A 21,624-nucleotide genomic window follows, 5' to 3' on the forward strand; every position below is an offset into this window, starting at 1 on the left:
GTTTCCCACTGGGTTTCCCCATGGCAGGGCCATCCCTGGTGCCCAGGTGGGATGGGGGCTCTCTGGCACTCCTAAATCTGACTTCACTGCTCTGCCTGGCAGCAGCAGTGAGTCTGTCACACTGGGATAATGGACCTGAATCCCAAATAGCTCCTGGGATGGGATGGGGACAGGAACCAATGGGGACAGGATGAGAATGGGGTAGGATGGGAATGAAGATGGGATAAGGGTGGAGATGGGATGAGATGGGATAGGGATGGGGACAGGACAGGGATGAAGATGGGAATGGGATGGAGACAGGCATATGGATAGGATGGAGTAAGAATGAAAAAAGAGATGAGAATGGGGACAGGGACGAGAACAGGATGGAGATGGGATGGGGATGGGGATGGGGATGGGATGGGATGGGGATGGGGATGGGGATGGGGATGGGGATGGGGACAAGGACAGGTACAATGATGAGGACACAGCCACATGCCTGGAGCTGCTCCGTGGCCCTGGCCAGGACTGGCAGCTCCATTTGTCTCCTTTGCTCACTCCCATAACAGCACGCGTGGCTCTGCCGTATTTCTGGCACGCCAGGAGGGGACCGCTCTGTCACCAGCGTGACAGCCGATCCAGGGAACAAAGAGAAATTGGGACAAAAGGAAATTTTCACAGAAATTAAGGTTTATGATGGGGGGGGGGGGGTTTGCCACTGCCTGCCTGCTTGTTAAAATTAGTCCGTCTGGAGGAAGATCTTTGCTCAGATCTTTGTTATTAAAAAGATGCCACATCAAAGGAATGTGGAGCTCGGCAGGGCTCCTGGCGGGTCCCTCTGTGCAGGGCAGCCCCTCCTTGGGGACATCCCCACACCAAAGGGGGGACTCTACAAAGGCTGGGGTGCAGGGAGCCGTGCTGGGGGCTCCAGGAGAAACTTTGCTCCGTCAGTGGTGCCCGTGGGAGGAGGATTCATTAGTGCTGCCTCCATCAGATTTCCCAGCTCGCCATAAATCAGGGCGAGTGGCTGGGAGCGACGGCGCGATCCATCTTGCAGGTCTCCAAGTCATTACATTTCATTAGGAGGTGTGTGGGGGTTTTTATTATTTAGCAGGTTAATTCTCCCCTCGGATCGCTCCTTGGGAGGAGGATTTCGCTGGGCACGGGGAGGTTTCAATGTGGAATACAAAATAAATGGGTCCCTCCTTGGCAGGCACCTGCCTCCACAGTGCCAGCTCTGGCAGGTGCAGGTGAGCACGTGGGGAACCCAAAATGTGCACAGACACCAGTGGGAGATGGGGCAGGGACACCTGAGGTACATCCCAGCACCGAGAATGAAGACACCACAACCCATTGCCTTCCATTCCATGGGGCACAGCACCCACGAGGAGCACTGAAGGAAACTATGCTGCTTCTGGCCTACAGATATCTTCCTATTCAAATAATAGCAATAATAATACCGATAATAATACCAATTTCTAAGGCAGGTGTGCATGAGGCTGATATTAAACTTAGCGGCCGCCTTTGCTGTTTGGGAGTGAGGAGGAGAGACAGGCAGTATAAATTGCACGGCTGCAAAAGGACTTAAAAAAACCCATCTCTCATCTTGATTGATATTAGCTTCACAAATTAAGCTTTAGATTTATCTAAAAATAAATTTGCTTCCACGCTCCGCATTCTGGATGACAAGTGCTTTTCTCTTCCCTTTGTTGGGTTTGTCATCGCTGGCAGGGCGGCGTGGGGAGGGGCAGGAGGGGGCCGGGGCTGAGCACCCCCTGTTCACCGGCCCCTGGGGTGCCCCCATCTCCACAGCTGAGGGTGAAACAGCTCAAGGTTTGGTGGGGAAGGGGCTCAAAGGGCCAAAGTTAATCCCTGGAGGTGGCAGGAACCTCCTGTGCCGGGATGTCGCCATGGTGGCTGTGGTGGCCCCGTCCTCACAGAGCCACCGCAGGGTGTAGAGTGATGATGCAGGGGCTTAGTGATAGCTGCCCTTCCCACACTCCAAATCTTTTTAAAGCCCAATAACATGTGGCCTCTTGGCTTTGGGGAATCAAAAGCTGCAGGGGAGGGGAGAAAATTGGTTTATATCTCATTTTACTGGAAAATCTCATCTCTGGTGCTGCAGCCAGGGGCAGCCACGGCGCTGAGCTCATCTCTGGCACTTGGGATGGCTGAGTCCTGTTCCAGGGCTCCCCAGCCACTACATACGGCCCAGGGACTGGCCACTGTGGACCTGTGGCCACCCAGTCGGGTGAAAGCCAAGTTTATTGTTTTCACCTAAGAACCAGCCTAGAAGCAGAGCAGCGCAGCTCATTCGATTATGAAGCAGGAGCTGCCACCTCCGCCTCTCCCAGGGAGCGATAATGAAACATATTCATCCCTCACCCTGGGGAAATACTTAAACCACAATATGAGAGATGTATGTAAATCACATTTAAACGGAGACGGTGCCGTTAACGCTGACGGCGACTCATCAAGTTGGAAGATGAAGTGTCCCCTCTGCTGCTAAAGCGTTTGCTGAGAGAGAGAGCTGGGCTGTTCCCAGGGCCCTGGCCAGGGTCTCTGTCAGTGTCACCGTGCCACCATGCCCCTGGTGCCCACCCAAAGCGCTCCTTCACACCTGCACAACGTCCAGATGTTAAAGGAACGCTCACCACTGCGGGTGGCTGGGAGGACGAGGGGGAAAAGAGTTACAGAGGGGTGATGGATGGGATGGGAATGGGATAGGGAAGGGCTAGGGACGGGAGAGGATGGGATAGGCATGCGATGGGGACATGGGGATGGGGTGTGAAGGATCGATTTGCCCCCGGCCCGGTAGCGGCCCCATCCCTGCGCTCGGGGTGCGGGGTCGGGTCCGGCCCGGGCTCCCCGCGCCCGCCGGGGCCGGCCCCGCATCGCGCGGTGTGTGCTGCCCTCCAGTGGAGCCAGCGTGCATTGCAGCCCTGCACAGCACCTGTGCATCGCACCTGTGCACCGCATCCCTGCACCGCACCTGTGCATCAAATCCCTGTATCATACCTGTACACATCCCTGTACTACACCTGTACATCACATCCCTGTATCATACCTGTACACATCCCTGTATCACACCTGTACATCACATCCCTGTACCACACCTGTACATCTCACATCCCTGTATCACACCTGTACATCTCACATCCCTGTACCACACCTGAACACATCTCTGTACCACACTTGTACATCACATCCCTGTATCATACCTGTACACATCCCTGTACCACACCTGTACATCTCACATCCCTGTATCACACCTGAGCTCAGCATGATGGGTGACCATGCCCAAAGGCACCGCAGAGCTTGGCATGGTTTGGCTTGGCTTGGCATGGCGTGGCACGGCCAGTTAGCAGGCAGCTCCTCCATCCAGGATCACTCAGTGCCGGGAGGAGGCGGCGGTGGCGGGTCAGTCTTTATTACTAAATAAATAATCGTATAAATCTTGTGCAAATCTCTGTGGCAAAACCGTCGGCCTTGTCGGGCGGTGGGGGCCGTGCTCCCCACCCCCGGCCCGGGCCGAGGCTCCCGGCACGGCACAGCCACGGCCCCGGCACAGCGAAGTGAAGCGGTGGCACCGGAGCTCGCCGGTGAGAGCCGGGACCGCCGGGGCAGGGCCAGAACCCTGATCCGGGCTGGACACCCGCGGGGACAGGGCCAGGACCCCCCGATCCAGGCGGGACACCTGCCAGGACGGGGCCAGGACCCCGATCCGGGCTGGACACCCGCCGGGACAGCGGCTGTCGGAGGGGCAGTGGCTGCGCGAATCCCTGAGGAGCAGACAAGCACCATCCAGCTCAGTCGCGATTCCAGAGCCCGGGCAGAGTCCGTGAGCAGCCGGTGCTGCCGTGCTAGAGCGGGGAGCTCGGGGCATGGCCGTGCCGCCGCTCCCGCGGCTCCGCTGTGCCCATGGTCCCCAGGGGCACCACCACCTCCTCCGGCGGGCAGCTCTTGTTCAGCTCCACCACGCGTGGCACCACCGTCGACCACCGATCTGCTGAGAGAAGCGCAGAGCTGGGAGCTTGTGGCTGCTCCCCAGGCCCCCAGATCTGCTCCTGGGGCTCATGAGAGTCTGCAAGCAGCATCCCGAGGGATGCTCCCAGCCCCCAGCACGGCGCTCACCTCTCCGCAGCCGGCCCACGGTGTGGGAGAAGCCGTAGTACTGGTATGTGTCGCTCTTGCCCGGGTCCTCACTGATGATGCCCAGATTCTGGTTCCAGTGGGACCAGTTCACCTCGTCCACCCTGTGGGGAAGGTCAGACCCGCAGGGGCTGCACGGAGCGCCCGGGAGGAGGGGCGGGAGCTCCAGCACCCACCAGCAATGCCAGCTGCCTCCAGACCAGTGCAAAGCAAACGAGTGCATGCTGGCAGCCCCCCAAACTGCTGCTGGCTCTGCTGGGGGAGGCTCAGCTGCTCCCCAGCGAGGGCTCCCACCTTTACCTGAAGCACCAGCGGCGATCAGGGGTCCCGTCTGTGCCCTTGCCCACAGTGACCATCTCCCCCGAGCGGAAGGCTTTCCTCAGGAACACCGGGAAGGAGCGCTCGATGTCCAGGATGGTGGTGGCCCACTGCCAGACACACCAGGGACTGCTGAGCATGGAGGTGTCCATGGAGCCCCCCAGGCACAGGCAGCCCCTGGATGGAGCCCGTGTCCCACCACCCTCAGGGTGGTACCTGCAGCTTCCAGATGTGCTTGCTCTCCTTGGAGACTTGGCCCACGGTCTCTCCCATGAGGGCGATGAGCATGTTGAGGAGGAGCACAAAGGTGAGGATGATGTAGGTGACAAGGAGGATGATGAAGACGCCGGGGTACTTGGCACTCTCGAGCATCTCCAGGTCGCCCATGCCGATGGTGAGCTTGAAGAGGTCGAGCAGGAAGGTGCTGAAGGTCTGGCTGTCCCGGCACGATGGGTAGGTGGGCACTGTGCAGTTGGACTTCTCGGTGCAGGACTCACTGCTGGGACACGGGTTGAGGAGGGACACCAGCGCTGGGGGAGAAGGGACAGGGACAGCGAGTCCGCAGGGGCAACGGCAAGGACAGGATCCACAATGGGCCCCAGTGTGGCTCCGTGCTGGCTGAGACCTTCTCCACCACGGGAGGAGGGAAAGGCTGAGCCTGTGGGCAGGTGGGATGGAGCCAGGGGTCTGCAGCCCCCTGCCCAGCCACGCTGAGCCACAGGGCTTGTCCCTCCCCCAGCCAGGGGACCTGGCTCTTTACCTGATGCGTAGCCAATCATGAAGAGCAGGTAGACCAGGAGGAAGCGGAACAAGTCTTTGAAGAGGATCTGAAAGTGATGGAGAGCAGGGTGAGGTGTGCTGGTCCACAGCATCATCATCATTATCAAGCTGTGCTGCCAGTACAACTGGGCTGGGAGCAGGGCAGGGACTGCAGCAACTGGGAGAGCCGCAGGAACCCTCCACAAAGCCTGAAGGCTGCACTTCCACAGGAGCATCACCCCTGGAGAAGGACAAGACCCACGACCCCACCAGACCTTCTGGATCATGATGCTGTAGGTCCCCGTCAGTTTGAGCCCACGGGTGAAGTACAGAGCATTCATCCAGCCCAGGACCAGCGCAAAGACCATGACAGCCAGGTAGGCCTCGATGCCACCCAGGTACAGCCCCGCCGTGACAATCACCAGCACCGAGTAGATGAAGCTGGAAGAGAGTTGGGGTCAGACCCTGCAGCCACAAGCCTGGGGGGGTGTGGTGGCTCGGGGTGGCCCTGGGGGTTCCCCACATACTAGAGCAGCTGGAAGGAGCCATCTATGAAGAAGGAGTTCACACCTGGGCACTTCTTCATGAACAGGTCTTTGATCTGTGGGAGAAAGGCAGAGGTTGGTGGGTCTCGAGTGGCAGGGTCCCCATGTCTGTGGCAGCAGTGGATGCTTCAGAGGTCGGGGCTGTCAACCCTGAAGACCCCAAGAGTTCAGTGATCCCACGGGAGGACCCCCTGCCTTGCCACACTGACGTTTGTGCAGAAGAAGAGGATTCCAGTGAGGAGGGTGATGATCTCCCCGGCCAGGCGCAGGTAGTCTGCAGTGCTGGTGTAGGGGTAGGGCGGCTGTGGGGAGAGGACAGAGCTGAGCTGCTCCCCCATCCCCTGGGACAGAGACCCAGCAGAGCCCCCTGCGAGGCAGAGCTGGGGCTGTGCCAGCGTGGGGACTCACGGGGCCTTCCATGGGGCGGTAATAGGCGACGAGGGTGAAGATGATCATGGCACTGAGATAGGAGACCACGCTGATGTAGAAGGAGACAGCCCCAAACTTGCGCCACTTGTCCCTCAGCAGCTCATTGATGGGCTCCACGGCCAGCATCTCGTGGCGGTTCTGGTGGCACACGGGCGCTGACAGAGGGGACAGGGCCACCCGGTCCCCTCCAGACCCTTCCCAGTCCCCCCCAGCCCCTGCACACCTCGATTTTGCTGTTGTAGACGAGGATCTCCAGCACAGACACCTCCTCCCCGCAGGTGTCCAGCGAGGAGAGGTCGTAGAGGGAGGAGTAGACGGGACCGTACGCCCAGTCCTTGAACTTTCGGGAGAGGTGCCGGGCGTCCTCGTCCGTGATCTCCCGCCGGATAATGTGCTGGAAGATCTGCCGGAGGGAGGCAGGGAGGGAGGACTGCTACTCACAGACCTGGCCACACCTGCTTGGGGCATCCTGCTCTCCTCCCATCCCATCCTGGGGGCATCCCCCAACCCACTCCACCCCAGCGCGCCCAGGATGCTCCCAGCTGCTCCTAGGCTGATGCAAAGACACTGTCGCAGCCCTCCAGGATGCTGCAGCTTTTGTATTTTTGATGACTCCCCTGCCTGCCCCACCAGAGGCCAAGGGCAGGTCAGGGGAGAAGATGGGCTGTGTGAGGGTCTGGAGTTAATTAGGAAAGGGCCAGAATGCAAAGGGGTGTTAATTAGCCAGGTTAATAGGCTGCACATCCAGGTTTCCACCAGCATCTGCAGAGAGAAGCCGTGCACGCACTGAGTGTGACAGGGCTCAGCAGGGATGGCAGAGAGACGTCCCCCAACACGGGGGGACACCGCACCCCGATCTTGCCGGTCTTGGCTGCCATCATGAGCGGGGAGAGGCCGTCGTTGTTGAGCAGCGTCTCCAGGTTGGTGTCGGGGAAGAGCTTGGCGCACTTGACGAGGAGCAGGTCGTACATCTTGGTGACAAACTTGGTGTTCTCGCGGGTGTTGTCGGCGATGGCCACCAGGGCGTGCAGCACGGTGTTGCCGCGGGAGTCCTGGCGCCGCAGGTCCGCCTGCTTGTGCCCGTTCTCCGTCAGGTAGTGCACGATGTGCGGCTGGTTGGTGCAGGCGGCCAGCGACAGGGGCAGCTCACCTGCGGGGACAACACCGGGGCTCCTGTCACTCCTTCCCCGCTGCAGGGACACCTTGGGGTGCAACCCCCGCTGCTCACCGAAGTAGAAGTAGCCTCCCTCGCCCTTGGGCTGGAAGAAGCGGCCGCGGGCCTGGGCATGGACGTCTGCTCCCTTCTCCACCAGCAGCTCCACGTAGTGCTTGCAGCGGCGCTCGATGGCGATGTGCAGGGCTGTCTGACCTGTGACACCACTGCCCGTCAGCCACCGCCTCGCCCCGGGACCTCCCCAGGTCCCTTTTCTGGTCCCTGAACCCCCCACAGTGTCCCCCACGCCCAGGCGGGGTCAGCAGTGGCCCCACGCCCCCCACCTCGGTAGTAGACGTCCCTGAAGGGGGAGTTGATGAATTCCCGCATGTTTCCCGTCTTCTCGGCGATGTCCAGCAGGACGGGGATGGTGTCGTTCTTGCCCCCGCTCAGGTTGAGCAGGGCTTTGGGCAGGCAGGTCTTTCCCGTGGAGGGCTCTGCGAGTGGAGGGTGCTGAGGGGGGGCCAGGGCAGACCCCTCAGGCCCCTGGCTCCCCATGCCAGAGCTGTGCATCCCCCAGGGATCGCCAGTGGTCACGGCTCAGCCCTGGCACCAGGTCCTCACCTCGGAACTCCTCGTCTGTGAGGCGCTTCTTGTGGGTGAGCAGGAAGGAGAGGAGCCCATCCAGGCCGGCCGGGGACCCCCGGGAGACGATGTCGAAGAGGATGGGTCTGTTGAAGACCTTGAGGACGGGGGGCGGGTCGGGAGCCGGCCCCTTTGCTGCCGGCGGCTGCTTCCTGCGGGAAAACGCCAGCGCTGGGAACAGGAGCCGCTGCCTTGGCTTCCCCCAACGAGGTTGAGGGTGCTCAGACACTGGTGACACCTCCCGGCTGAGGTCACCCAAGAGGCCAGGGCAGCCTCCCCATCCACAGCATCCCAGTGCTCCCAGTGTCCCAGCCGGGAGCTGCAGCGCTTTGGGGCCCCCAGCTGTGCCCCCCGGGAGGGACGGGCCGCGGGCTCGGTCACGCTCCGGCACCACGGGTGAAGCCAGACCGGTCGGAGCAGTCTGCAGCAGTGGGGGATGGACCAGGGACAGCTCCGGGCACCGGGAATGGGGGCACCGGGAATGGGGGCAGGATGGACGGCGGATGCCCCAGCTGAGGGCGCATGGGGCATCCTGGCCCCCTCCACCCACGTCCACGGGGGAACATCCCGCTCTCCTAAGCCGGCTGCACCCCTGGGTGGGGACACTGGCGGGCCGTCCCAGGTGCCCGGCACAGAGGGGCATTGTGCGTCCGGCCGCGGGCTGCCCCCCCCGGCTCCGGTTTCCTGGCGCGGGCAGGGCGGAGGCCCTCCTGAAAAGCCCTTTCATGCCGCAGCCAGACAGCCACACCGGCCAGGGGAGAGGCCGGGCGCACAGAGCCTCTTTCATGGAGCCCGTAAAGGGGGAAGGGGAGCGCGCTCCCGGCCCCGCGGGACCGGGGGTCTGCGGACCCCCACCACGGCATGGCACAGCCATGGAGCAGCTCCCTGCGAGCGGCACCTCTGCCCAAAGCACCCCAAAGGTCAGCCCATGTCCCCAGCTACTAAACATCCCCACCCGGGTGCCCCCAGCCCAGCACCCTCCGCCGCACCGGGGGGCGCGGGGGTCCCGAACTCACTCCGCGATCCTCCGGCGCCAGCGCTTGTTCTCGCTGGGGTGGTGGCGGTAGGTGCCGTAGTCGAAGAGGGAATCCATGGGGGCTTTCTTGGGCGCGGGGACCACGGGGGACTCGTAGATGGTGGCTTCAAGCAGCTCCATGGGCTTCGGGGCGCCTTTCCGAAAGGCCCCGTGGAATTTCATGCGGAGGTTTTGCTTTCCATCCCCGGCGCCCGGGGGACCCCGGGCTGCCTCGGCGGGACTCGGGGTGTCCTCGCTCTCGAACAGGTTGGCCAGAGAGGAGAGCGGGAAGGATTCATTCGGGAGGGAGCCATCCTCCCCCGCGCCCTCCCCGGCATCGCGCGGAGCATCCTCGGTGTCTGCCATGGTCCCTGCCCGGAGGGACGGGCACGACTGACCTGCCCGGCTGGCTGTGACCCCTTCCACGAGAGCAGGAGACCTGGCAGAGGAAAACGCCGTGTCACCTCCAAAAGACCCTCCCCGTCATCTCCCCGGGGCACCGAGCCCCGCGGCAGGACAGGTCCCGCACCCACCCTGGCAGAGGTTGGGGCCGGCGGGACCCCCGTTAGCTCAGAGTCTCCCGGATTGTCCTGCCTTGTCCGGGCTCTCCTCGGCACCCACCTACCCGCTGCGGGGACCCCTCAGGTCTGCGGGGGCCTCTCTGGCTGCGGCGCTGCCGTGTTGGGCGAGGGCGAGCCCGGCCCCGCTGCGGTCAGCCGGGGTGCAGCCCAGGACAGGGCACAGAGCAGACCCTGTGCGCTGCGATCTGCCGCCCAAGGAAAGAAAACATTCCTTGGGATACTCCCCACATCCAAGGAAGCGTCCAAGGAAGCGCCCAGAGGCGGCAGAAGCTGCCACCACAGCAGGGCTGGGAGCGGAGCCAGGGCTGCTCCTGATGCTCCGCAACCCAGGGGGGCTCGGTGGGACCCGGATCTGGGCACCGGGAGGGGACGGGCGCGGCACGGGGGAGGCTGCAGCCCGCGGGAGGGCAGGAGGAGCGGCTGGGACAAGAAATTACGGGTTTAGGTTACCCAGAGGGACGTGGAGATAAAAGAGAGACGTGCTATGAGCGCGGCTAGCCGAGCGCTGTACCGTGTCACAGTGTGCTGCCCGCCACGTCCAGGACACGGACAGGTGACCGTCCTCAGGCACTTCCCCAGCCCCGCTTTCAACAAAAACCCTCCGGAGAAAGGCAGCAGCGTCAGAGCTCAGCACAGCTCCCGCCTGCGGGGACCTCAGCCCTGCCGGGACAGAAAAAGCAGCGGGAAACGTGTCATTTTGCGCTGGGCTGCAGCTCTGTGCGACAAGCCACAGTGGCAGGCTGCGCCCTGTCGGGAGGGCAGCCCAGCCGGGGAAAGGGCTTGAATGAGGCAGCAGGTCCTGGAAGCCACGCGGGGCTCCCGTGGGCACGGGGGATGAGGGTGGCAAACGGCCCCAAATCCTGCAGTGACAGGGAGAAGGTCCAGGCAGGGTCCCCTTCTCCCTGCCACCCTGGGGAACGGCCAGTGGGGCTAGTGAAGCCTCGGGGGACAACCAGACGGGCCAGTGCAGCCGTGGGGTACACTCAGTGGGGACAGTGCAAGCCTGGGGGACACACAGCAGGGATGGCACAGCCCTGGGGGACACCCAGAAAGGACAGTGAAGCCCTGGGGAACACAAAGCTGACAGCTTCTCCTCTTTGCTGACTTTCCTGCCATTCCCGTCTCTTTAAGAAATTCCACAAGCACCTGCCAAAGTCCGCAGGTCCCACATCCCGACCCCATGGAAACAGGGGCCCTCGCATGGCCGGTTTGACCTTGGACAATGTAGAAGAGGGAATTGCCAAGCCATGGATCCTGCGGGCTGGGAATGGGGATTGAGCACCTGATCTGTCCAAACTGTGCTGAGACCTGGAAAAGTGCAGCTTTAGGGAAAAGCTGGACATGGCACAGGCTGTCACACACCTGCTGTCACCAGCCAGGACCGACGTTTCTGTGGGAAATGAGGGACTCGGGGCTGGTGCCGTCAGCCCGGGCACTGCCAGGAAAGGTGCTGTCACAGGAGTTTGATTTGGCCCCTTAAGTTATTTGGGTTTGGATTTTTCAGACTTCCTCACCTCATGGAATAACTGAGTCAAGGCACAGCTCTTCACATCCAACACAAACCCCACCTGTGCTCCCACCTCTTCCCAGCTTCCCACCGAGGAGCCTCCCAGTTGGACCAGTGTCCCCAGTCAGTGCCCACTCCAGCCCACCACGGGAGCACGGACGCTGTCACCAACACGGGGATGTGCGGGGACATCCCTGGGTGGGCGGCAGGGAGGGTGTCCCATGACATTAAAGGGTGATCCGGTGGCAGTGAATCACTGAAACCACAGCGGGTTCTTGTCGGAAATCCTCATCCGGAGTGATGCAGCTGCTTCCCAAATTCACCTCACTGCTGGGCCCGTGCTCCCCTCGGGGTGTATCGGGGGCACAGAGCCGGTGGGAGCCCCCTCCTCAAAGGGAACCCACCCGACACCTCAATCTCGGATTGAGGCTGCCCGGACAGTGCTGGGGTATCCATAGGGGTCCACCTAGCCCTGCCCAGCTCAGCCCTCGACCCTAGCCTCACCTGGGGTCTCCATCCTGCCCCAGACCCCGTGTACTGCCCGGAGAGCTCCATCCTGCCCCAGTTTCCATGTCCCCGTACCGGAGGCTCCATCCAGCCCCGGTCCCAGTGTCCCGGCCGGTCTCACTCCCGGTCATGCCCCCCCCATTGCCCGCTTCCCCGGCTCCGTACCGCCAAAGGTCCCGTGGAAAGTCCCGCAGGCTCCGGCGCCGCAGAGTCGCTCGGGGCCGGTCCCCAGAGCGGCCCCTCCCCGCCCCGGCCCCGGCTCCTCCAGCGGCGGAGGCGGCACCGGGACCCGCCCTCGGGATCGGCTCCCGCCCCCGGGCCGTTCCCGGGCAGTCCCCCGGGAATACCGGCCACAAAACAGCCCACAAGAAACAGCCCTAAAATACCCTTCAAAAAATAAGCCCCCGGGAAAAACGTCTCTGACATGGCCATTCAAAGAAGAGCTCCAAAAACTCTCCCAAAAACAACTCCCCTAGGATACAGCTTCAAAACACCCTCCTCAAAACCCTCCTGAAACCAGCTCCCCTAGGAAAAAAACCCAAAACACCTTCCCTAAAAAGCCCTTCCTGACACAGCCCCCATGAGCAGCCCCAAATGAGGCTCCCAGGCCACGGGTACTGTCAGTTTTTATTAATTGCTGCTCCCGCCGGGGCTCAGGAAGCGAGGGGGGCTCATAAGGCACCGCAAACACCATGGGGACACTCCCTGGTTTCCGAATCCTGGAGGAGGGGCTCGATCCTACAACAGCACTGGAGGAGTTGGGGTCGCCCGGGAAAGTCATCAGCTCCTCCACCACGGGCATCATTCTGGACAATCCAGTGCCAATAGAGGTGCCCATCGGTGGGTTTCAGGCACAGTCCAAGTGCCACTTCATCCATCAGCAGGACACTTCATTCCCTGACCCACTGAAGGCAGGAATCCGAGAGCTGGGAACTAGAAACACTTGTTCTTCCTCTTGGGAAATCCGAGGGTGACACCCACAATTGTTTTATTGCCGTATTCTTAATAGAAAGTTAATTACTGTTATTTTTTTGGTTAGAAAAGACGTTATCCACTGCAAATCCAGACAGGAATCGAAGTCACCGGAGAGCTGGGAGCCGCCCCAGCTGCCTCAGTGGTGAAGACATAGGAAACACCCATCACACGTTATTTAATCTGTGCCAATCCTGTGCCAGCTTCAGACTTTGTAGCTCAGCTCAGCGTTCATCTTCGTGTACATCTCATAAATTGCATCCAGGATTGGAGTGACCCTCGCGAGAAACTGGTGGATTTTTTCTATGCTTTCCTCTTCCTTGACTTCTTTACCCTTCTCCAAGGCCTTCAGCAAATCGGATTTGTAGGGAAGAGCATAGACTGAGCCCTATAAAACAGGGAGAGGTTGTTTCACTCCCACAAACCCAACAGAGATCATGGGATGGGGCTGTTCCCATGTGCCAACACTGTAGGGTCTCTGAACACTTGTCAGGGAATGGGAACAGCCCTAGGGATGATGGTTGGATGCTTGGAGAGGGAGGGAATGCTCACCGTGAAGAGCTTCTGCAGCATCCAGCCATGGTATTTCTTCAGTGCAATCTCGTAAGCCTTCAAGGCATTCACTCGGATGAGGTTGGGATGCTCCTCATCCCTCTCGCCATCAGAGATGCTCTGCAGCAACACCAGAATGAATTTCAGACCCCTGGGAGAAGAGCAGAGGTGTTGGACTCAGGGAAGTTGGTGCTGCTTCCCAACTTTCAGCCTGGCGTTTCCAAGCACCCCAAAAACCCAGAGTCCCAGCAGTGCATCCCTCTCACAGAGCTGGTGCCTGTCCCTGTGTGTCCACCTAGGGAAGAGAGAGAAGGGCTGGATGGAGCCCCCAGGGCAGGACATGGGGACCAGGGCAGGATGGAACCCCCAGGTGAGGCTGAGGGCTGAGCTGGGCAGGGTCAGGTGCAGCCCCATGGATCTTCCTGACCTGTCCAATTCGTGGGCTCATGCTCTGAGGTTGAATTCCCCTGTGCATTCCCAGGAGGGGAGATTTGAGGAGGGGGGTTCCCAAAAGCTGTGCTCCCCACACTGCCCAGCCCCAGCCCACACAGGCTCCATTTGGCATTCTCCAGCTCCCCACATGCTGGGACACAGCCGGAGCAGCTCCCGACGCCGTGAGTCACCTTTTCAACCACATCAGCGCCAGCGTCGCACCCGTCTTGGGCCAGGCCGAGCCATGCAGCTCCTTCTCCACCTCCAGGATGTTCTGCAGCGTTTTGAACTTGGCAGGGTTAGAGTCATAAACAGCCCGGATTTTCTGAGGGCAGAAAAGGGGGTTGGCTTCCAGGAGCAAGGACTTTGGGCAGGAGCCCTGGGAATAAACTTGTGACTGGAGGAGCCACAGCTAAGCCCAAAGTCCCCGTGGGAAGAAAAGCCTTTTGAAACACTGCCACTCCCACAGCATCTCTCCCCAGGGATTCTCCTCTCTAAGCCCTCCTGAAACCCTTCCTACCTTGATATTTCCAGCCAGGTCTGCTTTGACAGGCGAGTAGACAATGGGAGTCCCCAGGCAATCTGTGGAGACAGGAAGGGAGGACAGTTAGACACTGGTGACACAGATGTGATAATTGATAAAAGATTCGTGTTAATCACAAAAGCATTGGGGTTTGTATAAACCAGAATACTAAGCTCTGAAGTGAAGCATGGAAACTAGATACAGGAAATTATATGATTAAATAATTCTGTTTAAAATCACCTTGTTATGTTATTATAATGTAACATAATACAACATAATATATGTTATGTTATGTTTTTCAAATAAGTTGTATCGGCTACCAGCTTGCAAAATCGGACTTCCCAAAAAGCCCTTCCTGCCTTTGTCTAATCAATACTGCCTAACCCAAAAAACAGACTCCCAGAACTTCTCTGGTGGTTATCTACAAAGACCAGACCTCCAGAACTTCTCTGGTGGTTATCTACAAAGACCAGACCTCCATCTGTGATTGGTTATCACCCAAAGGCTTCGTGAATTTGTGTACAACGAGAAACCGCAGTATAAGAAGAGGCTGCAAACCGAGGTTTGGTGGAGCGTGGAGTGGGCGGTGACCCCTCACGTTCCCCAGCGCGCTGCTTGCTCTTTCTATATCAAATAAAACAATCTAAATTTTGCTAAATATCGAGACTTTTGTCTCTCATTTATAACACAGGGGACACCACAGACTTCCCATAACCAACAGGTTTCACTTTAAGCACAGCCTGGGCACTGAGACACACCAGCGAAACTAGAAAAGGATCTCGTACATGGCTGTTGGCCCTTGGGACAGCCCTGCCACCTACTGCGGCCCCACCAGTGACCTCCAATCCCCCTGGCTCCGGGACACAGCCCTGGCAGAACGTCCTGGAACAGCCTGACCGGCACCGGACACTGCTCGTCCGCAGGCAGGCAGCCCCATGTCCTGCTCTTCCGGAGCTGCCACCGAGCCGCCACACAATAGCTGACATTGTGGAGGGCAGCGGGCACACTGTGCCACGGGGGCGGCCACGCCGACACCCACCCATGTCCCGACACCCATGTGGGATCCATGGGTGGGATGGCAGCTCCTGCTCCGGGTGATGCTTCTGGATGGGGCGCTCCAGGGGACCGCAGGACGCTTCCCAACGGGGCTGCTCGGCAGGTTTGACAGGATCGTGATGCAACCCCGGCTCTGACAGAGCAGCCAAGCCCGGCGGGAGCCCTGGATCAGGTAGGGGGGTCACATCCAGAACTGGGGAGGGGGCACCCCGGAGCAGCTGAGCCCGCAGCAGGCCTGGTCCCAGCCCGCATCTCCCAGCCCCAGCCACCCCCGTCTCACCGAAGAACGGAGGCAGGTGCGCCACGGCCTCCAGGAAGGGCAAAGTCTCGATCTGTTTATCAGCCGGCAGCGGCTTGAACTCGTGTTCCAGCAGCAGCGCCATGACCAACAGCCCGTCCCCGCTTTCCCCCTCACCGCTCCCCGGCTGAGGGGGCTCTGAGAGCAGCGAGGGCCGACCCGGCAGCACGCCCACGCCACGCTCCGCCCCCCCGCCTCCTCGACCAATGGATGCGCATCTTCCGTACGGCCGATACGCAGCCATTGGTCGGAGAGGCGAGGGGCGGGGCTTGCAGCCCAAGGGGAGGCCACGCCCCCATCGCCCCCTCAGACTCGGGGCCTGGCCGTGCCCAGGACCCCGCGCTGCCCCGGCCGAGTTCCGAGCGTCAGGCGGGCCGGCGTTAATTATTCACGGGACATAAATATTTTATAGGGAACAGATGGAAAACAAACCTCAACGCGCGGGAGTGATGAAACACCTCAGTGAGGGGTTGGGTGGGAAAATGACACCGGGCGGGGACACGAAGAGGTGAAGAAGGGGTGGTAGCGGAGGGAGGCTCAGCCCGTGCGCTGCGTGGGGAGCGGACTTGCCGGTGATAGGGCCCCAAATACGGTGTTTTTACCGGTTATTCTGGAAAAACAAGTCGTGGGGCGATAGCGATCGGTGGCTGACAGGGCGGGTACGGATACAAGGCGGGTGCGGGGAGCTGCCGTTCACTGGCGGGGGCTGCCGGCTGGTGCCAGCTCCCTCCCCGCTGCCACACTCCCGTGGTGCCCGGAGCCCGTCCTGAGAGATGCCCGGACCCCCTCTCGGGGTGCCAGGATCCAGCTTTGTGGTGTTTGTGGTGCCCTGAGCACACCCCTGGGTGCTCAGAGCCCATCCTGGGATGTCCAGAGTTCACTTTGGGGATGCCCAGAGCCCGTTCCGGCGTGTCCGGAGTCTCTCCCGTGGTGCCCAGCCCGTTCCGGAATGCCCTGAGCCCTTCTCGGGATGTCCCGAGGCTCTCTCGGGATGCCCAGAACCCGTTCCGGCATGCCCGGAGTCTCTACAGTGGTACCCAGCCCCTTCCGGGATGTCCTGAGCCTTTCTCGGGATGCCCTGAGCCCTTTCGGCGGTGCCCGGCCTGTCCCGGGTCACGCAGCGGCCGGTCCGGTTGGGTTCGCGGCGGGCGGCGCCGCGCTGGTGTCTTGCCAAGGCGGGCAGAAACAGAAACCTTTAACCCCTGAAATATTTACAGCGCCACAAACCCCGCGCTGCTGCGCTCTCCGAGCCGCCACAGCAGCACCGCGCCCGGCTCGGGCTGTACACCCGCACATCCTGCGAGCGCTCGGGGTACGGCGGTACCGCCGGGGCGAGTCGGACCGAACCGAACCGACCCCCATCCGTCGCTCCATCTCCCTCCCTGCTCGCCCTCCTCTCTCCCCGCCTCCCTCCGCCGGTCCCCGCCTCCCTCCGTGCTCGCGGAGCCCGTCTCGCCGTGTCCCTCGGCGGGACCCGTCGCTACGGGCCGTTGCCATGTCGCTGTGGCCGCGGTGGGGCCGCGGCGCGGAGCGCAGGGCGGCCGAGCGGCGGGAGCTGGAGGCGCGCAGCCGGCAGCAGTGGGAGAACACCAGCCGCGCCTTCGCCCGCGCCGCCGCCTGCTGCTCCCTGCAGGCGCGGTGGAGCGAGCCCCGCGTCCCCCCGCCCAGGTACGGCCGCGGTCCGGCGGGTCCCGGGGCTGTACAGGGGTCCCGCTGATTGCCGGTGTTTGCGGCAGCGCGGAGGCGGCGCGGCGGGACGCGGAGGAGGCGGCGGCGCGGCTGCAGCGGCGGCGGGAGCGGCTGGAGCGGCTGCTGGGAGAGGAGGAGGCGGCGCTGGCGGCGGAGCTGCGGGAGCTGCGGCGGGGCGGGATGCGGAGCCAGGAGCTGCGGGACGGCCCCGGAGAGTGCGGGAGGAAGGTGAGGGAGCGGCCCGGCCGTGCTCGTCCCGCATCCCGGGGCTCGTCCCGTGCTTCGGCCGTACCACCGGGACTTGCTGAGTTGCCACCGTTTGGTGCCCTGAATCCCTGTCAGCCTCGGCGGGGTTTGGGATGCTGAGCACTCCAGGATCCTGACCTGACCCAGCTCTGTGTTCTCAGTTTGCTGAGCCGCTGCTGCACGAGCGCTGGAACAAAAACAACGCCATCCGAGAGGTGATGTTGCTTTCTCTTGAGTCCTTGCTGTCTTGTATTTATTAAACCAGTTTTTAACTTGCAAGTCGTCATACCTCTACTGTTGTCACTCATCTCGCATCACAGCAACTGCCCCAAGTTCTCATAAACAAAAGGCAAATAAATGTTTAAGTTTAAATAGTTTTAAGAAGCTCTCTCAAAGCTGTATTTTTAAAAGTCAGAAATCTGTTCAGACTCTGAACAAATTTTCTGAGCTCACAGTGTAAATATCTCAGATGCAAAAAATATCAATAATATAAAAGATAAAAATCTTAATATCTTAGCTGTACGTGCTGTGCTGTGGTGCTTCCTCATTCTTTATTCCACCCACATGCTGCTCCAACATCGCAGTCCTGTATCTCTGTCACCGTGGTGTTTCTCATGTGACAATGACCCTCAGCTCAGGACCTGGTGGGCACCTCGGACACTCAGATGAGCCCACCTGAGCAGAGGCAGATCCTACTGGGATTTCAGGGCCAGGTGAGCCTGGAAGATCCTGGGGGACGGAACCCCTGGCACTGATATCCCTGCTGCATCTGTTGTGTCTCCAGGCAGAGTCAGAGCTGCACAGGAAGCACGTGAGAGAGGCTTGGGGTGATCAGCTAACACAACAAAACAAGGTATGGGGTAACTCTGGTGTTCTGGTCACTGGGAGGACTCTGAAATGCCTGTGCAGGTGGAGGGGTGACACTTGTGCCACGGGAGCTGCTGCCAGGAAGGGCACTGTTAACAAAGCCATCCAGCTTGCACAAATCTGCTCTGTGGATTTTCTGAGCCAGAAGTTGTTTCTTTGTGTCAGGCTAACCTGAAATGCTGTTTTCTTTTCTTTGGGACAGGAAGAGGTGACCAAACTCGAAGAGAAGAGTCACGAAACGGCACGAGGGGAAGCGCTGGAAAGAACGAGACAAGAGGAAGAAAAGGGTCAGCTGGAGAAACAGCAAGCAGAGACATTGCTTCAGCAGATAGAAGAACTGAAATTGCAGGAGACAAAGGTAATCTTGACTTTCTCCTCATTTGAGAAAGGAATTTGTTGCTTCACTTGGAAATACAGCAAGGCTGACCTGACCTCTTCTCTCCATGTTTGCACTGCAGGGAGGGTTTTCCCTGCCTGCAGAGGAGCAGAACAGGATACAAACTCTGGTCAAGCATGCTCTCTGGGATGTTGTGGCTCTCTGATGTGCTCTCTCTTGGTGCTTGTGTTTTCCTTTTTAGGCAACAAAGCTGAAAAAGGAACAAGAGAATTTATTAAAGCAGCAGTGGGAGCTGGAGAATTTGGAAGAAGAAAGGAAACAACTGGAAGATCACTGGAGGAAGAAAGAGCTTGGGTAGGACACCAAGTGGAGCTTGTTTTGGATAGAATCTGTTCTTATGCCCACAGCAGTACTTGGGGCACAAGGAGATATTCCAGGTAGCAGTGGTAGGATGTAAATATCTGGGTTTTGGTGGACTTGCCCACAGTAGCCAAAGAGCCAAGGCTCTGGTGCTGTTACTGCTTTTTGTTCCTGGTAGCAGGTTCCTCATTATCACAGATGTATCTCCTTGAATGCTGCTGTACAATGGCATGGTGCTTTAGAGTCTGCGTGGTACTGTTTTCTTTTTTAAATTCTGCTTTTTTCTTCCTTCAGTCGCTTTTTGAAGCATCAATGTGACGTCCAGTTAAGGAGACGAGCACAGCAGATACAGGAGGAGCTGGTAAGAGATTAATTTAAACTTTATAGATGCTGTGTGGTGAAAAAACTTGTGCGTGGTTTGTGTCTGCCTCTGATTGCTACAGATCAGGAGCCCCCTTCAGCTTGTGCACAGGGCTGGAGCACAAAGCTCACGGGGAAGCAGCACTGGAACATCTTGCTGAGCACACCCTTGACACTGTCAGCAGTAATGCCTAGAGGAGCCCTGCACACAGGCTGGAAGGCTGTTGGATAGTTGTTAATCTCGTGGTTTCTCTCCAGGAGGCAGACAGGCAAATCTTATCAGCCCTCCTGGAGAAAGAAGATGAGGATCAGCGCGGGCAGATCGCGCGGCGGGAACGGGCGGTGGCAGACGTGGCCTGGATGAAGAGGGTCATCGAGGAACAGCTCCAGCTGGAAAAGGAGAGGGAAGCAGAGCTCGAGACTATCTTCAGGTGAGTCTGCCCACCTCTGAACCTCACCCGAAGAGCCCATGTGTGCCAAACGTTCCGGGTCGGGGGTCGCTAAGAGGCACAGGTGGGATGGTGACACCAACTGGCAGAGAACAAACCTGAAGAGAAACCCAAGTGCTGCTCTAAAGCACAGGATAGCTTGTCTGTGCCTGTGGAGTATACAGGGGGGTTAACCCCAGAGATAATTCTTCCTCTCTTCTTTAGGGAAGAAGCAAAAAAAATATGGGAGAAGAGGGAAGAAGAATGGGAAAGAGAGAAGGTGGCCAGAGATCGCCTGATGAGTGAGGTGATGTCTGTACTGATGATGTGTCTCCCTTGGCTCAATGAAACCATCACTGCACCTGTAACCCACCATGCTCTGGAGAGTTAGAGCCTTGCATTCCAGGGTGGAATTGTTTTGCTTTTGTCTGGTGTGTTTCCTGGGAACTGTTTAACCATCTTGTCCCTCCATCCCCTCTCCCTTTGCACAGGTCCTTGCAGGCAGACAGCGCCAGATCCAAGAGAAGATGGAGTTAAACAGACGGGCCCAAGAAGAGTCCATTAAGTATCGAGAGCAGCTCATCAGAGAACTCGAGAAGGCAAAGGAAAGGACTCGTTTGGAGAAGGAGCAGGAGGAGGAACAGCAGAGAGCCCACAGGAGGGAGCTGCAGGCACAGGTAGGCCGAGCTCCCCAGTACACACCTGGCTGCTGAGGCTGCCCCATCTCACCTGATTTCCACTGAACAGGGAACAGAGCACAGCTGGAGAGAGGAGGAAGAACAGGAGGGGTGGGCCCAGCAGCACCTCGAGGAGCTGGAGCTGCAGGAGGGTGAGCAGGGCTAGCACAGCAGGGTAAGGTCACACCTGGGTCACCCCAACACACCAGCTCAGCATGGAGGGGGACAGCATTATTGTCTCTGATCTGCACTTTAGTCATCACAGGGCTACAACACTGGGCTGTTCCTTCCCCTCACAGAGCTCTACAGGTTTATTTTCTTTTTCTTTTTTTCTTTTATGTTAAGCCCTAACTTTTAATTAATTTTTGAGACAGATGTATTGCTAATGCCTCAAATGTGGCACAGTGCTGTAAGGGATTTATTGGCTGCATCAGTGCAGTTGGTACAGTGCAACTCCCCTGCTCAGTGTCTGTGTTGACTGTCCTGCTTTGCCTGGCTCTAAAATCAAATTTGAGTAACCCTACCTAAAGCCCCTGCCCAGCCCATCAGCTCCTGTGCATGCTGAACAATGTGTGTGGCTTAATTCCAGAGCCCATAAACCAGTGCTGGTCTTTGTTTTGACCCCATTAGTTCTACAGTTACCCAAGAGCAGCTTGGACCTGAGGAATGAACACGAAATGTAGCTCCAGACTACAGAAAGAAAACTCTGAGGACTCAAGGAACTCCTGAAATAATGGTGCCTCTGGAATAGCATACAGTGAGATCAAGACTTGACTCAGTAGATTTCTGACAACATTTACTTGTGGCCAAGCTGAAGAGGAGCAAAGTTTTACTGTCTTCAGGAATGTGGATGTGTGAGCACCTTCAGAGAAGTGAACTGCTTCACTTTGCATTCTGGAATTGTGCTCATGTATTTCAGTACATGAGAGGCTGAAGCAACCCAGCAAATAAAAGGGCCCTGTGGACCTGAGCCACAAAAGAATCTGTGTCTCCCCAGGAACAGGAGCCCACCTTGGAGAATCAGGCTGTGCCTGTGTTCCCACTGGACTCTGAGGAGTTAATTCATAATGCACATTGCAAATCAGTCATGTGTGCTGTGGCAGCAGTGCTTGTCCAGTTTCTCTCCAGAAGGTGCTGGAGACTTCATTAAATGTTGTTTTTCACTTGTTTCATAAATAATGGATTTTTGTTGTTTTTTTTTTTTACATAAGGTAACTACTGCAGCAACAGGAGAGAA

General features: G+C 59.0%; 3 protein-coding genes across 11 annotated transcripts; 1 reads left to right on the forward strand and 2 right to left on the reverse strand.

Moving 5' to 3' along the window:
- Nucleotides 1–404: 404 nt before the first annotated feature.
- On the reverse strand, nucleotides 405–12,051 carry TRPV4 (transient receptor potential cation channel subfamily V member 4). Of its 7 annotated transcripts, XM_014874865.2 has the most exons (16): nucleotides 11,756–11,962; nucleotides 8,997–9,434; nucleotides 7,960–8,132; nucleotides 7,680–7,832; nucleotides 7,411–7,551; nucleotides 7,034–7,332; nucleotides 6,406–6,585; nucleotides 6,162–6,320; nucleotides 5,963–6,055; nucleotides 5,736–5,809; nucleotides 5,484–5,649; nucleotides 5,210–5,276; nucleotides 4,666–4,979; nucleotides 4,432–4,559; nucleotides 4,114–4,235; nucleotides 407–3,985 (listed from the first exon to the last, which is right to left on the reverse strand). In XM_014874865.2, the coding sequence occupies exons 2-16, from the start codon at nucleotides 9,359–9,361 to the stop codon at nucleotides 3,843–3,845; spliced, it is 2,577 nt and encodes an 858-aa protein (XP_014730351.1). In that variant the 5' UTR covers nucleotides 9,362–9,434; nucleotides 11,756–11,962; the 3' UTR covers nucleotides 407–3,842. The 7 variants fall into 7 exon arrangements, 6 of the variants coding, with proteins under 6 accessions (XP_088031933.1, XP_088031928.1, XP_014730351.1 ...); XM_088175802.1 differs by having other exon boundaries at nucleotides 406–3,988; nucleotides 7,034–7,551; nucleotides 11,756–11,804; XM_088175804.1 differs by having other exon boundaries at nucleotides 407–3,988; nucleotides 8,997–12,051.
- Nucleotides 12,052–12,199: 148 nt separating this feature from the next.
- GLTP (glycolipid transfer protein) lies at nucleotides 12,200–15,615 on the reverse strand. Its single transcript, XM_014875055.2, has 5 exons — nucleotides 15,406–15,615; nucleotides 14,067–14,128; nucleotides 13,738–13,871; nucleotides 13,115–13,265; nucleotides 12,200–12,950 (listed from the first exon to the last, which is right to left on the reverse strand). The coding sequence occupies exons 1-5, from the start codon at nucleotides 15,506–15,508 to the stop codon at nucleotides 12,768–12,770; spliced, it is 633 nt and encodes a 210-aa protein (XP_014730541.1). The 5' UTR covers nucleotides 15,509–15,615; the 3' UTR covers nucleotides 12,200–12,767.
- Nucleotides 15,616–16,891: 1,276 nt separating this feature from the next.
- Nucleotides 16,892–21,563, forward strand: TCHP (trichoplein keratin filament binding). Of its 3 annotated transcripts, none has more exons than XM_088175809.1 (12): nucleotides 16,892–17,091; nucleotides 17,160–17,340; nucleotides 17,520–17,573; nucleotides 18,143–18,211; nucleotides 18,428–18,583; nucleotides 18,804–18,916; nucleotides 19,217–19,283; nucleotides 19,541–19,713; nucleotides 19,936–20,017; nucleotides 20,202–20,387; nucleotides 20,458–20,539; nucleotides 21,018–21,563. In XM_088175809.1, the coding sequence occupies exons 1-12, from the start codon at nucleotides 16,919–16,921 to the stop codon at nucleotides 21,068–21,070; spliced, it is 1,389 nt and encodes a 462-aa protein (XP_088031935.1). In that variant the 5' UTR covers nucleotides 16,892–16,918; the 3' UTR covers nucleotides 21,071–21,563. The 3 variants fall into 3 exon arrangements, 2 of the variants coding, with proteins under 2 accessions (XP_088031935.1, XP_088031936.1); XR_015807616.1 differs by having other exon boundaries at nucleotides 16,893–17,091; nucleotides 20,458–20,696; XM_088175810.1 differs by having other exon boundaries at nucleotides 16,898–17,091; nucleotides 20,458–20,562.
- The last annotated feature ends 61 nt before the right edge of the window (nucleotides 21,564–21,624 follow it).

Source organism: Sturnus vulgaris, chromosome 19 (assembly GCF_052056855.1).
Source record: "Sturnus vulgaris isolate bStuVul1 chromosome 19, bStuVul1.hap1, whole genome shotgun sequence".
Lineage (NCBI taxonomy): Eukaryota > Metazoa > Chordata > Aves > Passeriformes > Sturnidae > Sturnus > Sturnus vulgaris.